This window comes from Bubalus kerabau, chromosome 23 (genome assembly GCF_029407905.1).
Source record: "Bubalus kerabau isolate K-KA32 ecotype Philippines breed swamp buffalo chromosome 23, PCC_UOA_SB_1v2, whole genome shotgun sequence".
NCBI classification, from domain to species: domain Eukaryota; kingdom Metazoa; phylum Chordata; class Mammalia; order Artiodactyla; family Bovidae; genus Bubalus; species Bubalus kerabau.
The window spans coordinates 18,456,175-18,479,806 of NC_073646.1; the positions used below are offsets into that span (position 1 = coordinate 18,456,175).

Consider the following 23,632-nt stretch of genomic DNA (forward strand, 5'->3'; position numbering starts at 1 on the left):
TCCCTACCTGGGTTCTTTGCAAGGATGGGGACAGGGGAGGGCGAGGATGGGACACAGCAGACTAGGGCCTCAAGAAAAATCAGAAGGTTTATTAAAACATACTCAGCTCAGACATATTGGCTTTTGAAGAGGTCAGTTTCCCCCCAAACACTAACCTTTTTCATTTTCTGTAAAGGTTAAAGGCTTATGGGTTGTTTTATAGGAAAAAAAAAAAAAAAAGCAATACAGTGACTAGAGTATATGCAAAAAGACCCACCCTCATTTATACATTCCATGCCGTCAGGTTAAAACTCTTTGCTTTGAATCATTGCCTGCGATTATGCTGGCCAAACAGTGCAGAGAACATGGGGCTTTTAATGGCCGAGATGTCTGAAATGCCAAAGAAAGGAATGACTTGCTTAGGACAGATGGAAACCATGACAGAAACAATGGGCTTGGAAGAGAACCATTTTCATGAAACTTGCAGAAAACCGAGACAAAAATGTCTTCCACGCCCTCCCAAAGCAGCAAGAAACCCTCATGAGCTCCACCCGACCCTGGACCTTTCACTACGTCTGCAGAGAAGACCCAAGAACTCACTGCTTGCTAGGCAGCAGGCATTGCCTCTCCACCCTGGGGTACCCCTGCCACGTGACAGCACAGTGGAAAATCCACCCTGGCATCCGCCCCCTGGCCAAGCCACGGGGCTTTGAGCTGCTGGCTCCACGTGAGCCTTGAAATGGACCTGGCGGGACAGGTGGGGAAGGGCTGGAGGAACACTCATGAGGTGGGAAGAGGGAAGGGTGATCAGGGGAGAGACAGCTGCTCCAGTCGGAAACTTCCCCTTGGAGGCGGGCAGGCTTGCTTCCTGGCAAGGATGCCAGAGCAAGAGGCCCAGAGAAGGAGCAAAGGCTGGGTGCTACTTTCTAAGTGTGACGGTCCCTTCAACTCCCAGACTGCCTTCTCTTCTTTGGCACATGCCAGGCTTCCTCCACCACTGTTCATAAAGCTCTTCCCCTGATACAGCTGGGCTGGGCCTCGGAATCACACGCACCATCTCCTCCACTGCTCCTGACCCCCCTGAAATGTGAAAACCCACAGGCAGGGCAGCGGGAAAGCCCCTATTCGCCTTCCTCAGTGAAATGACCGTCTCCAAGAGGCCACCTGGGGTCCAGCACTTGCTGGGGAGGGGTGATGGTGTGGGGCTCTCCGTGCTCAACCAACACTGGCCTGGCCTGCTGGCTGTGAACGCAGTTCTGCTCTTACCCCAGAGGATGAAACAGTCTTCCCAGCCACATTTTCGAGTGAGCCTAATCCTATTTGCAATTAGCTTTGCTTTAGTTTGCGGGGTTTGAGGTTGGTTTGGTATTATGTGTGTGTGTGTGTGTGTGTGTATGTGGCAGGGGTGGGGAGGGCAGTTGGTGTTAGCTTTTCAGTTCAGCAGTGTTCACATTTACACGAAATCCCCTTGTCTAGGATTTCCAAATCTCCTGGCTGCGAGGCGGCCTTGTTCAGCTACTGTTACCGATTTCTCCCTCAAGAAAGACACGACCAGGGAATAAAATTGGTAAGAGAGACTCTTATTCTCTGGAACTTAAAGTCTTTCACCAGAGGTGTCTTCCAGTGTAACTTGGCGGAGCGGTTGGGATCTGGAAACAGGAATAACACACTAAGAACTCAGCTTTGCAAAGTCAATGTCAGAAACCCATTTGTTAACAATGTACCAAAGCTAAGTTAGCTTGCCTTTTCCTAAAGGGCTGAATAATTCCCAAGAAAAGCAGCAACCCCTGTGTGTTACCTACAATACTCTGCTCCTGGGAAGGCTGTCTTCTCCTTTTCTATAATCGTGCACCCGCACAAATACGTTTCCTTACCCAGAACCCACATCGTTTTCTAAGTCCAGGGTGTTTTTATGCACATTGGCCTTGACTGGACACAGAGGGTTTACGAATGACTGGTGGGGCTGTATTCTAACTAAATTTATTAAAACCCACAGGTCAAATGCTTGAAATTCAGGATTTTCTTGGTACCCAATGACAAACAGGCCCACGGATGGCTGGTGCTCTTCATGACTGCAACCTGTGAGCCTATTGCTTTGAGCCCCTGCCATACCAGTGCAAATGATGCCTCTCATACCAGTCAAAGGCCAGGAAAACCCAAGTTTCCTCTAGAGATCAAAGACCATCTCTGACTCACATTGAAAATAAAAAAGTTCAGGTTGAGTTATGGAATTGGCACATGATATAAAGAATGGAAATCCAATTTACACGTGTAAACTGGTTCATGTGTTGTTTGTGAAAGAAGCACGTAGCTATGTTTGAAAATTAAATGTGGGAATGAGAGTGCAATTTTGGACCGCTAGAGAAACAAAATGATGTAATTCCACAGAGGCAAAATGTAAATGATGACAATTCTGCTGAAGGTCTGTTTGGCATCAGATAGTATCTGTTTTTGTGTTTGTGGGAGAGAAATGATAATCACGTCAATTTCTTAAGAAATCTTTTAAGGATTGGGGGTTGGGGGGAACCTGGTACCCAGCTGGGGCATGGGGCAGGAGGCTCAACTAGGTTGGATGCCAGCAAAATCTGCCAGGGTTTTGTAACTCTGGGCTTTTCCTAAAAGTCACTTCCCAAGGAAAGCGTGGGTAGGGGCACCTCCTGTACGATGAAAAATAGAGAATTCACTGGGTACAAGAGCCCCAAGAAACAGGGACTCGTTCAAATGATCTACAGATGGTCAACTAACTATAGGGAAATGTCTCATGCATGGAGAAAGTGGGTGGAGAGGAAAGAAGAGAAATGGAACACTGCATGCATCCTAGCTGCAAGGGGTGTCGACGTTAGCTGCTCTCTTTGCAGCCCTGTGAGCAGTCTCCACAGAGTGGTGTGTCCCTGTCGAAGCTGCCCCCCAACGCTGACCACTCCAAGGCTTCCTGCCAGAACATCACCTCCTGATACTTACAGTCCCCCCGTTGAGCACAACGGCCATCTCAGTTGGCTGATACACGTTGCTTCTGAACGGAGCGCTGGGTCTGTTTCCCAAGCTGCCATTGCGAAATCCTGCAGTTCGGAGAGCTGAGGGAGGGACAGGCAACACCACACACACACACACAAAAGACACAGTTTTGAGTTTTGTTTTCTTCCCTTGCATCAACACCATGCTCCAGGCACACGCCCCCTCCCCGCTCCTCCCCTTTGTCACAAGCCAGATTCAAAACAAAGTCACAAAGGCGCTTTGTTCTCATGTTCTCTTGGAGCCTGACCCATCTCAGTGGGGTTGGGGAGTCTGCAGAATCCAGGGCGCAGGCAGCTCTCGGGGAGGGGACCCGGGGTGGAGCCTCTCCCCGCACCCCCAGAGGGCCATGGGGGACAAAGACAGCGCCTGAATCTCTCACAAGGTCTCTTCCGACAAAAGACCTGCTCACTGCTGAGTGCCATCCATGTCAGGTTCAACACCATACTGTGCAATACGGTTTCTGGATACACACAGAGGTGGGCAAGCCTGAGATGCTGGACCACAGGTTCGTGGTCAAGGTCGGACATCTTCCTGGGAAAGTGACGTGGGAGAGGACGGAGGGGCCCCAGGCGTATGGATGGGGTCATTTCTAGACAGGAAAAAAGGGAGATCTGAACAAAGGCAGCAAAATAGGTCTGTTCGTTTTACCTCTGAAAGGTAAATGATGTTTCTTATTTGCAATGTATTTTTATATATCTAAATTTCCTCTTTTGGTGAAGAAAAATCAAATGACACAAAAAGACTTGGATGAACCATGAATGTGTGTTACTAAGTGAAAGCAGTGGGCTATAAAATCTCACATTATATGATTCCGACTATAATATTCTGCAAAAGTATAAATTATAGAGGCAGTGAGAAGATTAGTGATTGGCAGGGGTTTGGGGGGAGCACAAACGGGGACTTCCCTGGTGGCTCAGACGGTAAAGAGTCTGTCTACAATGCGGGAGACCCGGGTTCAATCCCTGGGTCGGGAAGTTCCCTTGGAGAAGGAAAAGGCAACCCACTCCAGTACTCTTGCCTAGAAAATCCCATGGACGGGGGAGCCTGGTGTCCATGGGGTCACAAAGAGTCGGACACGACTGAGCGACTTCACTCACTCACTGCGGGGAGCACAGGCATTTTTAGGGCATCGGAACTCCTCTGGGTGATACTGTAACAGTGGAGACATGACCCCATGGATTTGTCCAAGCCCACAGAACTGTACAAAGGGACCTCTAGAAAGCAAATTATGGACTTGAGTGAATAATAATGTATCAATACTGATTCATCCATTGCAACAAAGTAACATCAATGCAAGTTGTTAATAACAGGGAAACCAGGAGGGATGGGGAAGGTGGGGACTCCATGTACTTCCTGTTCAATTTCTCTGTACCTAAAACTGCTCTAAAAAAAAATAGTCTATTAAAAGATAACTGAGAAAGAAGAAGCACTGTTAAAAAAATCAAAACAAAAGTCTGTCTCAATTGTGAGTTGTCGCCTTCATTATCTTCCTTCTCACTGAAGGCACTTATCTTACTTTGCTGAGAAAAACCTCAATTAAAGTCCTCCCTGAAGAGAGTCTTTTTTTTTTCTGACTAAAAAGGAGTAAGAGAACTTGGGATTTTTACAAATTAAATTACTTGGGGAAGGGACCAAAATCACCTTGATAGTACAGTTAACCTTCACAGAGTGCCAACCAAGAGCCAGGGCTGGTTATAAAAATACTTTATATGTCTTATCTTGTTTAATTTTCATAGCATAGTAGGTTCTTTTATTATTTCCATTTTACACGGCGCACAGAGTGATTAGGTAACTTGCCCGAGGTCACACAGCTGGTAAGAACCAGCATTTGAATCCAAGTAGAGAGAATTGGTTTCCTTGACCATCATACTATTTTGGGTCCAAATATGATGTTTTTAACGACTGCACTCAGTTACTTAGGAGCAATATGAATTTAAGTGGTGACATCTGGGGGCAGATCGGCCCAGACTGAACCAAGAAAACATAGGCAGAGTGGGCAACGTATGTTCTAAAAGACTTGTGAAAACCTCTTTGCTTTAGCATCTCCAAGCCTTCAATAGCTCCCACACACACACTGACAAGGACATGCCCTTCCTGGGGAGCTAAGAAGAGGGGACAAGGTCCTGGGGACATAGAGTCCCTGGACTCTCACCCTCACTAGTCCCAATTCCTAGCCAAGACCTCCTCGAAAAGAGGGAGAACCGAGCAGCACAGCTTTCCTCATAAAGCAGAGACTGGCCAGCTGCAGTGGGGGAATGTGGCTCTCACATTCTCTTCAAAAAACAAAGTCTCAGCCAGGTCGGTGTCTGTGGGGTGCCCTGGCCCAGCGATCCCTCTGTGTAGTGGTTATTTGGACTGGTTCTCCTCTGGTAAACATCCCTCCCACATTCTGGGTCCTGAGTACTGGCTACAACTGCCTCCTCCCCGCTTGTGGTGGGCATGGGATTTAAGCCTGGCCAATCAGGTCCAGTCAGAGCTAACGCTAGGATTTTATACTCAAGCATCCTGGGAAACGTTCCTTTTCTCCAGTGGGACTCTGCGTGAGTCCAGAGCTACTGTGATTCTAACCGAGCCAAGAGATGGAGAGAGACCGGATCTTGGCATCACTTGAGCCTCCTGGATCTATCCATTTCTGAAGCCTGATCCCCCGTACGTTAGTTTTGCTGTTGTTTTGTTTACTTAAATTGCTTCAGATGAGATTATTTTTTTTTAATTAACTTGCATTTTCAAGAATCCCAACTGACAGCCCACTCTGACCAAGAGGTGAGCCCCCCGAAAGGCAAGCAGGGCTCACCCACAAGGAGTCCCAAGAGGAATCTAAGGGCATAGGCTAAATGCCAGCCCTCTCCTGCCAGCCCTCACTACAAGTGAGACGAGATTGGGTCCTGCCCTCAAAGCTGACACAAGGCCTTCCCCTGGGCAGCGAAGGGGCAGAGTTTAAATCGCCCTTGGCCTAATGAGATCAGAAAGCCCAAATCCCCTCTTGGAGGAAAGGACACTTTTCCTTCCTGCTTCTTTGGAAGGTGAACATTTAATGCGCCTTGTTAGCGCTTTCCAAAATGTGATCTGAAGTGCTATATCCTTCAGTGTATTTTCATCTTCTGTCACATACCTCATGCCTTGTTGATACGCATTAAGAAACAGCAGGCTGGTGAAGTCCTACATATCTGGGGTCCCACTGGGGGAAGGAAACAGGCAGCAAAGGCTGAGCTGCAGGCCAGCCTGGGGCATATTCCTCCCATCTCTTGACCTCAGGGCTGGACTCTCAAGGGTAGAGAGCCTGAAGGGCTGGCTGGTTAAAATGCAGGAGAAACAGCGCCAGCTGTAGCTCCCGGGTAAGGCCCCGTGTAGGGCCTGGTTCCCTAAAATACAGCTGGCTGAGGTCAGACCAAAGATGAAACAGCTGTTCTCACCATGGCCAGGAAGGGTGCCCAGGCACTCCCCAGCCAGCAAAGTAGGATTTCTCGAACAAAGGCAATCCTAGCCAGGATGCCTATTTATTCTCTCTCTGTGAGCCTTCCAAGGGAATTGACTTTGCCTGGCGCCCACGTGAATTTTGGTGGACACACATTTGGGAGAATGCAAAACAGGGCTATTAAAAAAAAGTCTGACAATATCCAAGGTTGGTGAAGAAGTGGGGATGGGGGCTCTCATACAATTATTCAGGGAAGACTAAATCAGTCCACCTTTCTGTGGGGAGGGGGGGATCTGGCAGTATATATGTGGATTGAAAGGTGCAGATTCTGATGCATGTCTAGGAATTTTTTTGCAAGAAGGTAATTGATCAAGGACACAAAGATGAATGGATAAGAATGGTTATTGCAGCAGAACTTGTATGGAAAGCCAGAAACAAGCAGAGCATTCACCAGCTAAGATCAGAGATAGCTCAGCTGGTAAATCATCTGCAGGCAATGCAGGAGACCCAGGTTCAATTGCTGGGTCGGGAAGATCCCCTGGAGGAGGAAATGGCAACCCACTCCAGTATGCTTGCCTGGAGAATCACAGAGACAGAGGAGCCTGACAGGCTACAGTCCATGGGATTGCAAGAGTCGGACATGACTTAGCGACTAAACCACCACCAAGATCAGGAAAACAAATTATGGTGCCTCCTGGAAAGCTCTGTCTCGTGAAAAGGACAGCTCTGCAGTTGTTGACCTGGAAAGGCCTCCCTCCAAGATACAGCCGATTTAAGCAAGCGCGTTGCAGACAGCCTCTTAGACAACCAGTGCTTTCCACCTGGTTACATCCTAGAAGCCCTTGGAGGGCCTAAAATACTTGAGCCCAAACAGACTTGCTCAATCAGATTGAGGGGGCAGGCCCTGGTAATTTGTTTAAAGCTGCCCAAGAGACTATAATGTGCAGACAGGTTAAGAGCTGCTCTGCTGGATTGGGGGTGCGTGTGCACGCACGCGCGCGGGGTGGGGGTACTGTGTCTGGCAAGACAGGAGCAAACAGTCAGCAGTAGTTGCCTTCGGGCAATAGGATTCTGAGTAATTTTTATTATTTTCACTTGCTGAACTTCTGATTATTGTTGATCTGTTATCAGAAAGGAATAAAAAAGTTATTTTTGCTTTGGAAAATAAAGAGGGGAATGGGGGACAATGTCCTTGGCTCTGGAACCCAGAGTAAGCCCCATCACCCCCTGTGCCAGTCCAGGCACTGCAGGTTCTGACATGGGTCCCAAATCACTTTGATCTCTAGATCTTACAAGGATATGACATACTGACTGGACTTTCGCAAGAAAGGACGCAGGGCATTCAGAAAACCAACCTTCCTTCTCCCTGCTCCACTGTGAGCCTGAACAAGTTGCTGGACACTCCTAGACTCAGTTTCCCACTCTGTAAAATGGGACTGATAATCCCTGTCTTCTCAAGGCTCTGACACACCTGTGAGATGAGGGACGCTGAGGGGCTTTGAGAAGTTCTGTGGTAGAGTGGGCTCTGGAGCCAGGCTGCCTGGGTTCAAACCCTGGCTCTGCCTCTTAGGCAAATTGTTCAGCCTCTCCATGTCTCAGTTTCCTGTCTGCAAGATGGACCTCACTGGATTATTGCAAGGATTAAATGAGATTAGTCTAAAATGCTCAGAATGGTACCTGTCCATCGTAAGCACCCAGTAAAGGTTAGCTGTCTTTAACTTCTGAAGCCCTAATACTTGTAGGTAGTTCTAGCACCCCACTCCTCCTTGTACTGCAGGTAAACCAGACCATCAGGTTCAACAAAAATGATTCTTAACTTTCTAGGGATCATAAATGGCTTTGAGAATTTGACAAAGCAATAGACTAATTGCCCAGTGAATGTATAAAGCTCTACAACCATTTCAGGAGTTCCTGTTACCTTTAAGGTCCAAGGGGAGTTTGTGAGTGTCAGATAAAGAGGATCCTATTCCAGGAGAGGCCAGGGAAAAGGTGGCTCCACCAGGACCCCAAGAACTGGTCAGGTGCCTGGCCTCTGCTTATCATATGCCCTGAGGGACCCTCTGGGCTCCCCATAATGACCCCCATCTCCTGGCAACCAGGAGAGTCAGCCCACCACAGCTGTGGCTCATCCCTGTCAAATCTCTTGACAAACACAAGCTTGCTGGTCTGGGACTTCCAGTAAGAAGGAGACTGCTCTGATAAAGGCCACCCCAGGACTGTGATTCTACCCATGGTGGGGACGGGGAATGAGCAGGGGGCAGGTCTGTCATTCTCCCGGGGGTCTGAGCAGGAGCAGGGTGCAGAGGCAGCTGGGCACCTCCGGTGGTGGGGAGGGCTGTGGGTGGCCGTGGGAGGACCTGGGGGCTTGATGTGTTTCCCCCTGCCTATGGGGGTGGGCGGCTGTGTTGAACCCAAAAAGGCCAACTCTGCAGTATGACCAGACCACCGCCCAGGCACCTGGGTGAGCGTCACAGAAAAGGGGACTCAACCATTCGGAAGGGGCCACCTCCTATGTCGCTGGGCAAGACTGAATCTCTTATGGCCTCTTCTTACTCCTCTGTGAGATGGGGATAATAACAGACCCTACCTCGTCAGCTGGAGGGATGAAGTAATGAGATAATGCAGGTTAAGGAGTAGGGTCTGGCATGTAGCTAGTGTTCAAAAAATGATGATTATACTAGGTAATTATTACTACTGCGGCTGCTACTGCTACTATTATTATTATAGCTCCTGATAAATCTTTAGGTAACTAAGAAAAGGCACTTTTAATTAATCTCAAGTACTGGGAATGCAGCCGACTTGCTTTAAGCAACAACTGTAAGAGACACTTCTCCAGCATCTCTAGCGCTAGGGTAGCTGGGGCCTGCCGCTTCTTCTCGGCTCACCTGGGGATCCCACCTCTGCCTGAAGTGCCTGCCGAATCTCTGCTTTTCTGTTGACGGAGCTAATAGAACTTGATTAGCCCATTTATGGGAGCCCTGGAGGACATTCATGGCAGCAGGAGATAGGAGTTGATGGACAGATGCCGCAGCCTCCTGTCCTCTAAGGATCAATTCTGAGGCTCGTTCTACATGTGTCCCTGGCAGGAATGAGCCCCAGCTCCCCATGGTGGTAACCAGCTCTCGACACTGTTGTTCTGGTGTTTCTGCCTTCCTGGTCTCATTCTCCCGGGCAGGGGTGACCTCCTAAGTAAACCACTTGCAACAAGTTTCAGGCTCTGCTTTCAGGGGAACCCAACCAAGATACACATTCAACAAGTCAGGTGCCGTGGGGGCCCCTTGGTACATCAGGACTCACAGCAGCTTTATGGGGTACACAAAGCCTACATCTGGGAAGGGGCAGGATCCCAACCCAGACTCTGACTCCAGGGCCCAAATTCATCCACTCCTGGAGGCAAAGCTAGAGGAGAGAGTGTGAGCATTGCCTCTCGCCATCCCCTGCATCCAGCTAGCACAGGGGCTGCAAACTCAAACAGCTAGGAAGCAGGGAGCTGACGTTGATATGCTATAGTGGCTGGGACAGGGAGCCATGGGAAGTGTGAAAAGTGAAAGTCGCTTAGTCACGTCTCACTCTTTGCGACCCCAAGTACTATACAGTCCATGGAATTCTCCAGGCCAGAATACTGGATTGGGTAGCCGAGCTCTACTCCAGGGGATCTTCCCAATGCAGGGATCGAACCCAGCTCTCCTGCATTGCAGACAGATTCTTTACCAGCTGAGCCACCAGGGAAGCCCAAGGGGAGTGTAGTGAAGAGAAAATGGATGCCCACCTTAAAGTCCACCACCACCTGGGAGGGTAAGAGAGAAGGCCTTCCAGCCAGCTGCAGACAACTGGTGCCCAGTGGGAATGGCAGCCCAGCACTGCCAGATCCAACTTTTCAAAAAAGGCCAGGAGCCTGACTTTTTACATTAAATTAGTTGAAAGTGCTAATTAAGTCTCTTCCCAGGTGGCTCAGTGGTAAAGAATCCACCTGCTAATGTAGGAGACACAGGAGATGCGGGTTTGATCCCTGGCTCAGGAAGATGCCCCGGAGAAGGAAATAGCAGCCCACTCCAGTATTCTTGCCTGGAGAATCCCATGGACAGAGGAACTTGGAGGGCCACAGTACATGAGGTTGCAAAGAGTCAGATACGACTGAACACACATGCAGGCACGCACACTGAATAAATTGATAATGCTGAATCTCTGGGGGCCAGTTTCAGCACAGGGGTCAGTGTTTGTGGGCTCTGATTTGCCAGGACTACCCCCAGGGCCCCTGATTCCCAGTGGGGGAAAAGGAGCTCTTTGGGGAGGAACAGCCTAACCCAGTGGGACAGTGCCCCCTTTACCTGCATTGTGTTCATCCATTGAGAAGGCTTTGTTCTCCATGTAGGTCCGTGGCAGCTGCACGTCCTCCTCAAATGCCGTCTCCCGCATCCTTGGCTGTGACGTGTCGAAGTAGTTGGGCGTGTTTTCCTGCGGGGCTGGCAGAATGGTGCAGTGGATCTCCGGGATGGCATGGAAGATGACAAAGACCCAGCCACTGGCCACCAGCGTGATGGCCAAGGTGGGGTCGCCCCAGGCATCTCCCTGTCGTAGCTCGGCGTTGCCGAAGAGGTACATGGTCATCCAAGCCACCCAGATGAGCACGGAGAGGAAGGCCGTGATCAAGATGCAGACTCCATTCTGCTTCCACTTCTTGAACTTGCCACACAGCGAGAAAAAGGCCAGCGCCAGGGTGGCCACGAGCAGTACCATGTCGTAGATGAGGGCCATCGCGAAGTCCATGGGCTCGTAGGCACAGGCCGGCTTCGCGTCTCGAAGCACGGTCAGCACCAGCCACTCGATGGCGATGATGACCTGCACCAGCATCAGGCACAGGGCCATGCCCACCAGCTGCCAGCCTGAGGGGCTCTTGCCGTGGCGCACCAGCCTCCTCACTCGCCATGCCTGGCTCAGCAGGCAGGAGAAGCAGAGTGCGAAGAGGACGCCCCAGAGGAACCGGCGGACCGAGCAGATGGTCTCGTCCTCCCGGATGATGAAGGCAAAGGTCAGCCCAAAGAGACCCAGGGTCCCCAGGAGGAAGAGGAAGTGGAGGCCCACAGGGTCCTTTTTCTCCTTGTCCTTGATGAACGGCAGCCGCACCAGCAGGATGAGCATCAGGAGCAGTGTGATCAGGGCGCCCGCCCCGGCCACCGCCTCCACCACGATGCCCCAGATGGTGTCCAGGTCGCACAGGGACACGTACTGAGGGAGAAGGTCCAGCCCGCAGCCCCGGGAAGTGCTGGCGTTCTCAGAGGCCCCGGAGGCAATCACGAAGAGCAGGAGGAAGGCGAGCGCCTGGTGGGTTCTCATCTTTCTCTCTGATGCTGCCACAAAGGTTCCAGAAAAGTTGGGGGGAGAAGACCAATTCATGGTGAGACTTCCACTCTCCTGACTTCTTTAAGGAGACCCTACGTCCCTTCAAACCCACCACCAGCCCCTTTCTCCAGGCAGCACAGCCTGGCACCAGGAGTGGGTGAGGATTTCGGTCCCCATCAGGGGGTTGGGGTTACTTGGCTGGGCCCGGTAAACAACCATGAATCGTCAGCGCTAGTGGCTAGAGGAGAGTGTGGGAGGGAGACTCCCTTTCTCTGAATACCCTGTCATCTTCTTTGAACGTGAGGCCGTGTCTGACCTCTTTAAAAATAAGGGAGTAAAATGAGACTCAAAGAGATGCTCATGGGCTGAGCGCTCGCTGGGAGAAGGACATGCATTGTGGTTTTGGTCCCTCGGTGCTAACAGCTGACACTCACCGATGACTCAGCCTTGGCCAGGGACCCGACACAGCCAGTTCTCACACCAGTGACAACAGTCTTGAGGAGGCTGGGACACTTGCCCAAGGTCACACACTCAGCTCCTAGAAGCACCCCCTCTTAGAAGCTTCCCAGCATATCAAACACAGTGTCAACTGTCTTCCTGGGTTCCACCTTTTCCCCCTCCCCTCACACATCCTACCCTTCTCACAAAGATCTGAGAATCCATCCTCTTGCTCCAGGGAGCCCCCCTCTCCTGGAGATGCCTGCAGGACACCCCCAAGGACTGTACCCAGCAGCCAGAGATGGGCTTATTAACCCGAGTCTCCTCTTCCCCCCCTGCTTCCTCTGCTTAGACCCCTCCCACCCCCGCTTTCATGGAAAACTGCTCCTCCGCACACTGGTCTCAGCTCTCATGTCATCCACTCAGACCTTGGCCAAGGTCACACCCCCCGCACCCCCAGCGCGTCTTGTCTATTTCTTAGGTCTAATCGCTTCTGTCGTCCTTTCGCCTGCTTACTTTGTTTCTCTGGTCCCTTCCTCCTCTCCTCCCTTCCTGTCGTTCTTCACCACCAGCTGCAGGAGGACAGGGACACTGTCTTGTTCATCAGCACAAACCAGGGTTTCTCAGCCCCAGGATAACGGACACTTTGGGTCTGAGCCTCCCTTGTTTGGGGGTCTATCCTCTTCATTGCAGGAGGTGGAGCAGCACCCCTGGCCTCCACCAACTAGGTGCCTGAAGCACACCCTTTCCCCTAGCAGTGACAAGCCCTCAAATTCTTAGACGCTGCCAACATTCCCTGTGGGGTGGGAAATCACAGAATGAGCACCACTGGTGAAGAACTAACACCAAGTAGATGCTTCTTAAATACTGTGGGAATGAGACTTCTCAACAGGGCTCTCTTCTACCCACTGCCACCAGGTCCTTGCTTTTGGAGGGAGCCTGGCCTTGGGAAAGCCCTGCCTGCCCAGCTCTGCTGTGCTGTGTTTCTGGGCATCTTAAGCCAGACTTAGCTCTGCCCACAGTGAGGCTGTAACCAGCCACCTCCCAGGCAGTTCAGCACATCCCTGGGGCTTTCTTAAGTAAATGTGGTATCGACCACTTCTCTCTCTCAGCTACTTGATGGGATATAGTGAGCAGCTCTGATCCTGCCTTGGCTGCAAGGCCATTGACTGGGATAAATTATTGATACAACAGAATGAGAAGGAGCCTGGTGCTACAGGGTGATCCTTCCTTTGCCCAGAGATGAGAGAAGGCAGGAACAGAGGGTATCTGACAAGACATGCTCCTGAAACAAGCACTCAGACATTGGTAATCAGGCCCCTGGTCAGTCACGAGAGCACCACCTCAGCTATTTAAGCTTTGTCTACATACCCCCTGTAAGTTATTTACTTAACTGACTCACCAAGGTCTTGAAATTGACTCAGAAGAAAGCTCAATATATTGGAATACCTGTTGATGGAACTCATGTTGCATCCCCACTGCCATATCCCAATGTACCACCTTTGGAAAAAAATGCTGTTCTAGTCAGAGCTGCTTATCACAAGACCACACTTGGAATTAAAATTTAAGAACCAACAAGCCCAGAAAAAAAAAAAAATTAAGAACTGGATATGCTGGAACAAAATGCCATTGGCCCCTGACACAGTATAGTGGATTTCCTCTAGACTTCTCATCAATGGCAAATGTGATTAAGAGACTTCTTAACAAGTGATAACAGAACACACCCCATGCAGACTTCCTAGTTCACACAGTGGCCAACAATCCCCAGGGTGGCTGGGAGGAGACAGGGAGGAAGGTGCTTCTGGAGTCTTGACCATCAGCCCTCTCACCAACTCTCCCCACACACCTCCAGGCCAGTGGTTCTCAACCACGGTGACTGTGATCCCAGGAAACACTGGGGCATATCTAGGGACAGTTCTGCTTGTCACAGCTGGGGAGGGAAGTGCAACTGGCCTCTAGCAGGTAGAGTCCAGGGTAGCCGCTAAGCTGCCTGTGCTGGAGAAGACCCTTTAGAGTCCTTTGGCCTGCAAGGAGATCAAACCAGTCAATTCTAAAGGAAATCAACCCTGAATATTCATTGGAAGGACTGATGCTGAAGCTGAAGCTCCAATACTTTGGCCACCTGATGCAAAGAGCTGACTCATCAGAAAAGACTCTGATGCTGGGAAAGACTGAAGGCAGGAGGAGAAGGGGATGACAGAGAATGAGATGGTTGGGTAGCATCATCAACTCAATGGACATGAGTTTGAGCAAACTCCGGGAGATGGTGAAGGGCAGGGAAGCCTGGTGTGCTGCAGTCCATGTGGTCACAAAGAGTTGGGCACGACTGAATGACTGAACAACATGCCTGAGATGGCCCTCAAACACTAAGAGTGATCTGGCCCCACATGTCAGCAGTGCTGAGGATGAGAAAGCCTGGTTTATACACTTGAGAACAAACTTGATGAGGAAGAAGCCAGGAAACCAGCCAGGTCTCTCAACCTCATGCCTGCACCCCAGGTCCTTTCCTTGCAAGAACTAGACTTTCTTTAGCTGCCTTCACTCACTCCCTTGGAGGAATCTCCTCTCTCCAGACCTGCCTACAAGTTGGTTTTGCTGGTTCATCCCTCGGTTCTGCCGGCTCGTCTCTCTTCCTGACTGACCTTCCAACAACAACAGGAAACCAATGTGAAGAAAATATAAAGATGGCAACCAAGCCTCTGAAATTGTGTGGGTTCTTCTGGCTGTGGTCCCCTTCTCTAGCTCCCACTCCTTTCTGACATGGGAAATAGATACACTCTTGCTTTCTGCTTTCATTCCTGAGGGTGGAACCCTTTCCTTCCTCCAGTTCTGAAAAGAGCTCCTGATTTTCCTCTGCAGAGCCCCCTTCAGCCCCAGGTGTGAGCCTCAGACCCAGCCTGGCCAATCGAAACATTTGTCCCACCCTTTGGCTGCACTGATTGGCTCAGGGACAGGCACTTGGCCTCATCCAGACCCATGAGAATCACTCTTAAGATTTTTGCTAGAATTAACTGGGAAGGGGATTTCCTCCTGCTACTGGGGTTAATAAGCTGAAAGGAAGGCAAAAGGAGAAGAGGGCGGCAGACGATGAGACGGCTGGATGGCATCACCGACAAAATGGACATGAACTTTGGCGAATTCCAGGAGACACTGAGGGAGAGGGAGGCCTGACATGCTGCAGTCCACGGGGTCGCAAAGAGTCAGACACAACTGAGTGACTGAACAACAACAAGCTAAAAGGATATAAACCTGGAGCTGGAGAGGGCATATTTACCATCACAGGGAAAGAACCTGCCTGGGAGGAAAGCTGGCCCACAGGAAATCGTCACGTGATGGACAGGAGTCCCAGTACACTGCAAGGCTGGATTCAGTTATGCCTGAAGCCAGATATCCTGGTCTTTGCACCTTCAGCAGTCAATTAACTTCTCTTTTTTGGCCTAAGCCATTTTGAGATGGGTTTACGTAACTTGTTAACAAAGACGTTCTATGATGTATCCCACATGATGTGGTCCTCTTCTTCCAGGAAGTCCTCGCTAATCAACATCTAGGCACCAGGGGCTTTGGAAGGCTTCAGTTGTCCCAAGTACGTCATTATCACTGCAAGGGATGCCCATGAGGTGACAGTCATTGTTCTACAGAACTCTGTCCGGGATGATCGGAAGGAGGGCTATACCACCTCACATAATGAAGCAGAGTCCAGCTCATCTAGGCTTTCTGGGGGATTCAGAATTGCCCTGTGGAGTTCTCTATTACTGCCATAGTGAACATAATAATGACTGTTAACTCTCACAGTGCTTACTATGCTCTAGGCCCTCTGCTGCGCACTTCACATATATTAACACCTAATCATCTGGGCAATGACACCATGAGGCAAGTGGTATCACTATCTGCATTTTACAGGAAATAAAACAGAGAAGCCAGCTGGCTTGTCCAAGCTAGGACAAGCTATACAGCTAGAAAGTCGTGGAATCAGGAGACAAATGTACTATTGTTACTGGGGTCTTCAGACAAACCAGGGCTCTGGAAATGTCACCGGCTGAGCCCTTTGCTAGCCAGTCTATCTAAATTAGGTTCCTTTTGCCCCTTTATGCTCTATACCAATACTCCTGATCTTTATCTTTGTAGCATGTACCACAATTTTCATTGTTTTATTTTATTACTCTTTTGGTCTGTCTCCCCCACACCCAGGCTCCTGTTTTGTTCTGCATCGATTCCCCAGAACCTGGCACATGGGCAGTGCTCATGGCCCAGCTGCTGAATGAATGAACTGATTAAATATGGTCTCCAACCCTCATGTCACAGGGCAGGAAGATGCTCTCACGGTCATCTTATAGAGGAGGGGACTGAGGCTTAAGCCAAAGTTTGATCCTCAGGCTGGCAACAGCAGCAGCATTGCCTGGGAGCTTGTAAGAAATGCAGACTCTCCAGAGTGGGCCCGGCCACCTGTGTCTCCACAGCCCTCCGATAAGCTCCAGGTGCTTGTGTGCACTGAGGTTTGAGAAGCACGAACATATGCAGCTGGGGAGCCAGAACCATAGCCCTGCACCTTCTGCCTTCCTACCACTGCCCCAGACCCCACTCAGGCTCCAGTGCATCCACTGTCAGGTAAGCCCCATCCAGCCCCACCTGAGGCTTCCCCCTGCCAAGTAGGGAGCTCTCCAGGATCCCCAAACTGCACAAAACCTGATTAGAGGTTTGGAGTCAGCCCCAGGGCAAGGCTGACTGAGGCGGGATGAATATATGGCAACAAACCCATGGGATGTAGGCATGAATAAAGTGACGAATGTGCAAGACTCGGCTCACATACTAATTACTTTGCTGCCGGCCAGGCTCCCAGAAATGTGACTCATTCAGATGCTCTTAAATACACTGCGTCGCACACGCATGCGCACACACACGCGCTCGCCCCACCGAGGGGCCAGAAGCTGCCGGCAGGTGGTGGAGCAGCACGCTCCATTTCTCACAAGCTGGGGCCTGCAGAGGCTGGAAAGAATGCAGGCAAGATTCCTTGTGCGAGGACAGTGCTGCTGCCTGCCTGCAGGCCACAGGCAGGGCTGGTTCTCCCAGCCTTGATCCTCACCAAGCAGCATGAACTTTGGGTTTCCGATTCTGCCCCTGGCATTTGCTAGGACCTTGTGACCTGGGGCAGCAGACTTAACCTTACTTGCCTGTTTCTTCATCTACAAAATGGGAGTGATAACACCCGACTTGCGGGGTTCTTGTGAAGATTAAAATAATAAGTAGGGTTTAGGACTATAGCCTGGCGTGCTGCGGTTCATGGGGTCGCAAAGAGTCGGACACAACTGAGTGACTAAACTGAACTGAACTGAAGCACTTATATAAAGTGTCTGTCAAACAAATAACAGACTGGCAAATGCCCTGAGGTTATGAACTTTTCTGACTTTCCTGTTCCAGGAGGGGCAGTTGCCATGGTGATGGGACTGAAATCGGCTCACCCAAGTGTTAGTCCACCACTGTTTCCAGCCTCCACCATCACACACTGAGAAAAGAAGTCCCTGAGGGAGTGTGAAGGGGAGAAGCCTTTGGGGTGTTCTGCTGCTGCTGCTGCTAAGTCGCTTCAGTCGTGTCCGACTGTGCAACCCCATAGCCGGCAGCCCACCAGGCTCCCCCGTCCCTGGGATTCTCCAGGCAAGAACACTGGAGTGGATTACCTTCAGTCAATTCAGTTCAGTTGCTCAGTCGTGTCCAACTCTTTGTGACCCCATGGACTGCAGCACACCAGGCTTCCCAGTCCATCACCAAGTCCTGGAGCCTACTCAAACTCATGTGGTCTACCTTGAAAACTCCCAAACTCTCCTGATTCCCGCAGCAGGTGCTCTAAATGGTGGCCTGACTGCACAGGTGGTTTTCCAGAGGGGAACTGGTCGCTGGAAGACCGGAGGCCAGTCTGCATGCCCTAAAACCGGGTGCCCCTGCTGAGGAGTCAGAGGCAGACACCCAGAAACCAGACACCAGCCATTCTCCTGGGAACCAGCGTCCTCACCTTCCCACCCCCCCAGATGACAGGAGATACAAGACGTACAAAACTTCTCTGGAACATGCCATTCTGACCTGCTTCCCCTTGGCTACTGCCAACAGAGGCACCTTTAACCCACCTTCTCTAAAGAAGTGGGGAGGAGGCGCTGGAGCATGGACGGGAGAGAAAAACTAAGCAGGTCTGGAGGGCCTTTCCTAGCCCTGGGCATGTCTAAAGTACCAATGAATACCTGGCAGAGAATTTACACTCCCATCCGTGTCCTCAGGAGTGGAAGACCTCAGCTGGAGGAAGTCAGACAGAACTGAGTGACACAGGGCATTACTTAACCTCTCTGACCTTCGGTCTCTTCTGTAAAACAATGATAGTAACAGAGCCGCTTTCTCAAAGCTGACGAGCAACGTGCTTAGAAAGTACTCAGCCTGGTGCCTGGCAGACAGGGAGCAGTGGGTCCTAACTTGTTACAAAAACAATGACAATTCTCAGCGTCCTGTTGGGAACAGGAAGTGGTAATGACATTTGGCCAGAGGCTTCCTGGAAGTGACAGATGAGCTGGGACTAGAACCCACTGCTCAGGACTCCTGACCTCAAGGCCGCTGCACCCCAGTTGGACTCCCCCATGTTCAGCAGAGGGCCAGGATGAGGCTGCGCAGCCTGTCTCCCACGCACCCCAACACACTCTGTCCTTGCCCACTCCCCTTAGAGCCGCTGGTGCATTTCCTGCTCCTGAAGGATTAAACTGTTACAAGGTTTCCTGACATTAAAACTCTTTCCCAGACCTGCAATCTTATCCTTTGATCTCTTTTCCAAGTTATACCATCTCATAATCTTTAGTTCCCAGCACCATCCAGACCACCAGACTATCTGGGGGCCCTTGAATTTAATAACCCTCACACGTTAGTAAACAGGGTTGTCAGAACACAGGCTCCGTGATCCATGAATATGCATAGCAGCTCCCAATCCTGTAAATACAAGCAATCATTTAAATGCAAATTGAATCCTTGGCTGCCCGTTCCAGGGTGGATGGTTCCTCTCAGGCTGTAATTCCGAGAAGAAAACGTGACTAACTCAGAACCCCCAGGAAGCTCTTGCGTGGACGTGCTTATGGAGCCGCGGGCTCTGGGTGGGGGCTGCATAGGGTGGACAGAAACTGCCTAAAAGTGAGAAGTGGGTTTTAAAACCTGACCAATCCGTGGCGTAGGCTCATTCAAAGCAGTCCCCACAGGTCCGCTTCGGCAGCTCCCGGCGCCTCGCCATCCCCAGAGGCAGAATGAAAGGAGAGCTGCTTTTCCTCTCCTTGTTGAGGTCAGGGGAGCTTTTAAAAATCAGATCTCATGGCTTTGTACTCCAAACCCTCCCTCCAAGGATTCATTTAAGAGAATAAAACCTAAGCTCCTTTCCATGGCCCCCCAAATCGTGGTTTGGCTGGTCCCTGCCATCCCCTTTCAGACCCCCACTCTCAACATCTGCCTACGAGCTCCAGCCACAATGGCCTTTGTTCAGTTTCTCTAAGCTCATTCCCACCTCCCAGCCTTTGCACTTGCAGTGCCCTCTGCCTGGTTCTTCCCCCAACATCTGCCAATGGCGGGGGATGGGGGGGCGGCCCCATCTTGCAAAGCTCCACTAAAATTTCACTGCGCAGAACTCTTGTCACTTTATTTTACATCACCCTGTTTTATTTTCCTGGCAGCACTTATCCCAATTGGAAGTTCTACCCACTTACTATTTATTTACTTATTTAGTGTTCGCCCAACTCCCCAGTGCTCTGAGAGCAGGGGCTTATCTGCCAGCTGTGTAGCTGGCCCATTTACCAAAATAATACATTAACCGATCAAGATTTTAAGCTTCTCTCTCTAACAAGAATGCTTGTCTCGCTGCCTGTGCCCTAAATGGCGACTCCTTCCCACTTCCATTTTTCCCTTCCCAACTCAGTTGACCCCTTTTCAGACAGAGCAGGAACAGATAGGAAACAATTCACTCCACAGTCGAGATACAAAACTGGCCGGGTGGAGGGCTCCCAACTAACAGGCACCGATTTGCATTCTATTTACATCCTATTTGCATGCAGTTTAACTCAACGTCTTGAGTCCTCCAGAAAGCCTCCATCCCTGGGGAAACTTATGAACCAAGGTTCCTCGGCAGAAGTTCCAAAGCTTTTGTGCCAAGCCCCTCCCCCACTTCTCGCCTCTTTGCGAGGACCCCCAGTTCCTCCTGGGCTCTATTCATGTTCCCCCCACCCCCCATACTGGCGCAGTTGGGCAGCCAATGTGGCGCGTGGCCCGGGGCCCCAGGCGGGGACGCCGCTGCCCGCCACACTCCAGGGGCCTTTGTCCGCGCTCCAAGGAGCCGTCCCCTTAGAGAACTGGGGACAAGTTGCGTTGGGGGGTTGGGGGGAAGATTGGCTAGGCCTGGGAGTGACATAGCCGGGGAATGAACCCACGGGCTGCGCCTCGGTGGCAACGGTACCCCCTCCCTGGCTAGTTAACCAGCCCTCCGGCCGAGGCGGGTGCGGGCGGTAGGGGTCCCGGGATGCTTGGGACTGGAAGCCTGTGTCCCCCAAAGGGTGGGGACGCAGCACAGGGCTGATCATCGCCTCTAGCCTGGCCGGAACAGAAATGCTAACCCCCGCGCCATTGTACGCAGCCGCCCCTCACTTGTACCCCAGCTCCGGGTCCCAGCTCTGCCTCTTTTCGCCCGCAGTGTCCCCTCCTTGTCCAGTAGTGCGTAGCCGCGACCCACTGAGAGCTTGACCCCCAGTCCCTACGGCAGGTGCCGCAGCTCACCTCCAAAGCTCTCCCCTTGTGCCCCCGGCTCCGCCTGCCCTGTCTGTGGTCAGGCCCCGCGCCTGCCACGCAGCCCCCAGACCTGCCCGCGGCTGCCCTCACACGAGTCACTCGGGCACGCCTGAAGTCCCTTACAGTTCCAACGGCCCTTTGCCTGATCTGCGATCGCCTCCAGACCCTCCTAGGAGACTTTGATCTCCGCCTGGTCCGGGAACACCGCCCCCGCCCCATTAAGGTCCCAACCTTCTCCGCCCCCTGCCCCGCGGTCTGCGGGCTCCTCTCTCCCGCCAAACTGTGGTCCTCCAGCCCGGAAACCCCAACTCCCCCAGCAGACTAACCCTTGGGGAAGAGGGGGGACTCAGAAAAGCCCAAGAAGCAGACCCCATCCCAACGCTCCCAAGTCCACCGGGGGAAAAGTTTCTGGGGTCACCGCAGGGCCCTCCACCCCGCCGGCGCGGCTGGCACTCACCGACCCCCGCGGCCCCGCAGCGCCGACGCTCCCGCTGGCCCTCGGCCCGAGTCACATCTCTGCAGCGCCGCCGTGGCCCTAGCCCAGCGATCCCGCCCGCCCGTCCGGCCTCACTGCATCGTAGTCGCGAGCCGCAGCCGCGCGAGGCGCCCCCTGGCCCGGCCCGCGCTGCTGCAGCCGCCGCGGCCCCGCCCCCTGAGGCCCCGCCCCCAGAGCCTCCGAACCCCGCCCCCGTCCCGGCAAGGGCTGATTGTTCCAAGCAGAACCCCGCGCACGCTCCTTGCTCCCCGCTTGCAGCGCCGAGACGAGCCCCCTCCAGTGTCCTCATGTAGGGACCACCACCCTCACATCCACAGTGCGTCCAAAAGCACTCTGGACGCGCCGGACACTTTCCTCCGTTGATCCACTTGCAGAAACACACACATAGAGGGGTTTTCTAAACTGTGGGTTCCTAAACAGCTGTTGTTCTGTCGCCCAGTCGTGTCCGACTCTTTGCAACCCCCTGGACTGCAGCACGCCAGGCCTCCCTCCTCCCTGTCCCTCACCATCTCCTTGAGTTTGCCCAAGTTCATGTCCATTGCATCGGTGTTGCCATCCAGCCATCTCATCCTCTGACGCCCTCTTTTTCTGCCTTCAATCTTCTCCAGCATCAGGGACTTTTCCAATGAGTCCGCTGTTCGCATCAGGTGACCAAACTACTGGAGCTTCAGCTTCAGCATCAATCTTTCCAACGAGTATTCAGGGTTGATTTCCCTTAAGATTGACTGGTTTGATCTCCTTGCTGTCCAAGGGACTTTCGGAAGTCTTCTCCAGCACCACATTTCGAAGGCATCAATTCCTTGGCGTTCTCCTTTCTTTCCGGTCAGTCCAGCTCTCACAAGAGTAGCCAACCACTAGGAAGACCATAGCCTTGACTATACGACCTTTGTCGGCAGAGTAGTGTTTCTGCTTTTCAACATACCGTCTAAGTTTGTCATAGCTTTCCTGCCAAGAAGTAATCATCTTCTGATTTCATGGCTGCAGTCACCATCCACAGTGATGTTAGAGCCCAAGAAGAAGAAATCTGTCACTACTTCCACCTTTTCCCCTTCTATTTGCCAGGAGGTAATGGGGCCTGATGCCACGATCTTAGTTTTTTTGTAATATTTAGTTTTAAATGGGCTCTTGCACTCTCCCCCTTCACCCTCATCAAGAGGCTCTTTAGTTCCTCTTCACTTTCTGCCATTAGAGTGGTATCATCCACATACCTAAGGTTGTTGATGTTTCTCCAGCCTATCTTGATTCCAGCTTTTTCTTGATTCCCGGCATTTCTCATGATGTGCTCGGTGGATAGGTCAGACAAACAGGGTGCCAGCAGACAGCCCTGTTGGACTCCTTTCTCAATCTTGAATTCTAAACAGTTACTTCCCCACAGTATACCAGTGCCGGATCCAGGGTGCAGAGAGGATTCTGCTGAGACTGTTCCAGAATCACTAACACCCCAACTTTAGCCAGGAAGCTCCTCCCACCTGGGCACACTCCAATCCTGCCACCTCCTGCCATGTGTCTTTGTCCCTTTATGCACCATGAGCCCCACATCCGTGTTCTTGGCCACCCAAACATACTCATATTCACAAGTCCACTCACCCCTCACATGGATCCACATGCAGGATCCCACCACCGCTACCGCCCACATCACTCACATACTTACACACATTTCCACGATTGCCCCGAGCACACACTTGGGGGCCTGGGGCCACCAGTCTGGCACTCAGCCGACACTCAGAGCTCAGGCTGCTCACCCACCCACAGCGCATCCGTGAGACGCTCCTTACGGAAAGGGTCTGAGCCAGCTCGTACCTCAACACTGAGTGTGGCTCCTAGTCCACCTGGGCTATCTGAGGTCGGCATTGCCTCGACCCTGCCTGGGGGCTGCACTCCAGCTTCAGGCCGGCTTTTCCCAGTCGTCTCTCCACAATCCCCCCCTCCCCAGAACTTTAAGGACCCCTCTGTGGTATGGGTAAGACCCCTCACCCCATCCCAGCCCTACATGACAGAGAGATGACTCCTGTTCCCCTACTTCTCTGTGTGGGGAAAGGGGGTTGTGGAGAGGCAAGCAAGATGGGTTGTGGAATAGCACTTCCTTCTGGGCGAAGCTGCAGGCCTTGATCTTTGGGGATCGTGGAACTTTTGGATATTCTCACACCTTCCTGCGAGTC

At 51.7% G+C, this 23,632-nt stretch overlaps 1 protein-coding gene and 1 long non-coding RNA gene across 3 annotated transcripts; both read right to left on the reverse strand.

Annotated features, from left to right (window-relative positions):
- Window positions 1-68: 68 nt before the first annotated feature.
- GPRC5B (G protein-coupled receptor class C group 5 member B) lies at window positions 69-21,582 on the reverse strand. 2 transcript variants are annotated; one of them, XM_055561843.1, is made up of 4 exons: window positions 21,435-21,582; window positions 10,738-11,757; window positions 2,941-3,053; window positions 69-1,628 (listed from the first exon to the last, which is right to left on the reverse strand). In XM_055561843.1, exons 2-4 carry the CDS (start codon window positions 11,741-11,743, stop codon window positions 1,584-1,586), a joined length of 1,164 nt encoding a protein of 387 aa, XP_055417818.1. In that variant the 5' UTR covers window positions 11,744-11,757; window positions 21,435-21,582; the 3' UTR covers window positions 69-1,583. The 2 variants fall into 2 exon arrangements, 1 of the variants encoding a protein (XP_055417818.1); XR_008707549.1 differs by lacking the exons at window positions 10,738-11,757; window positions 21,435-21,582 and adding an exon at window positions 6,107-6,376 and having other exon boundaries at window positions 1,538-1,628.
- On the reverse strand, window positions 3,336-6,098 carry LOC129637622 (uncharacterized). Its single transcript, XR_008707552.1, has 2 exons — window positions 5,263-6,098; window positions 3,336-3,583 (listed from the first exon to the last, which is right to left on the reverse strand). It is a non-coding gene; the product is annotated as an uncharacterized LOC129637622 (long non-coding RNA).
- Window positions 21,583-23,632: the final 2,050 nt, after the last annotated feature.

Bases quoted from the DNA above. Each gene is read 5' to 3' on its own strand.
- GPRC5B (XM_055561843.1), bottom strand. From the start codon at position 11,743: ATGAGAACCCACCAGGCGCTCGCCTTCCTCCTGCTCTTCGTGATTGCC. The intron at 3,054-10,737 runs GTAAAGGGGGCA...TCCCTCCCTCAG, and splicing joins AATGGATGAACACAATGCAG to CTCTCCGAACTGCAGGATTT. The intron at 1,629-2,940 runs GTAAGTATCAGG...TCCTGTTTCCAG, and splicing joins TTGTGCTCAACGGGGGGACT to ATCCCAACCGCTCCGCCAAG.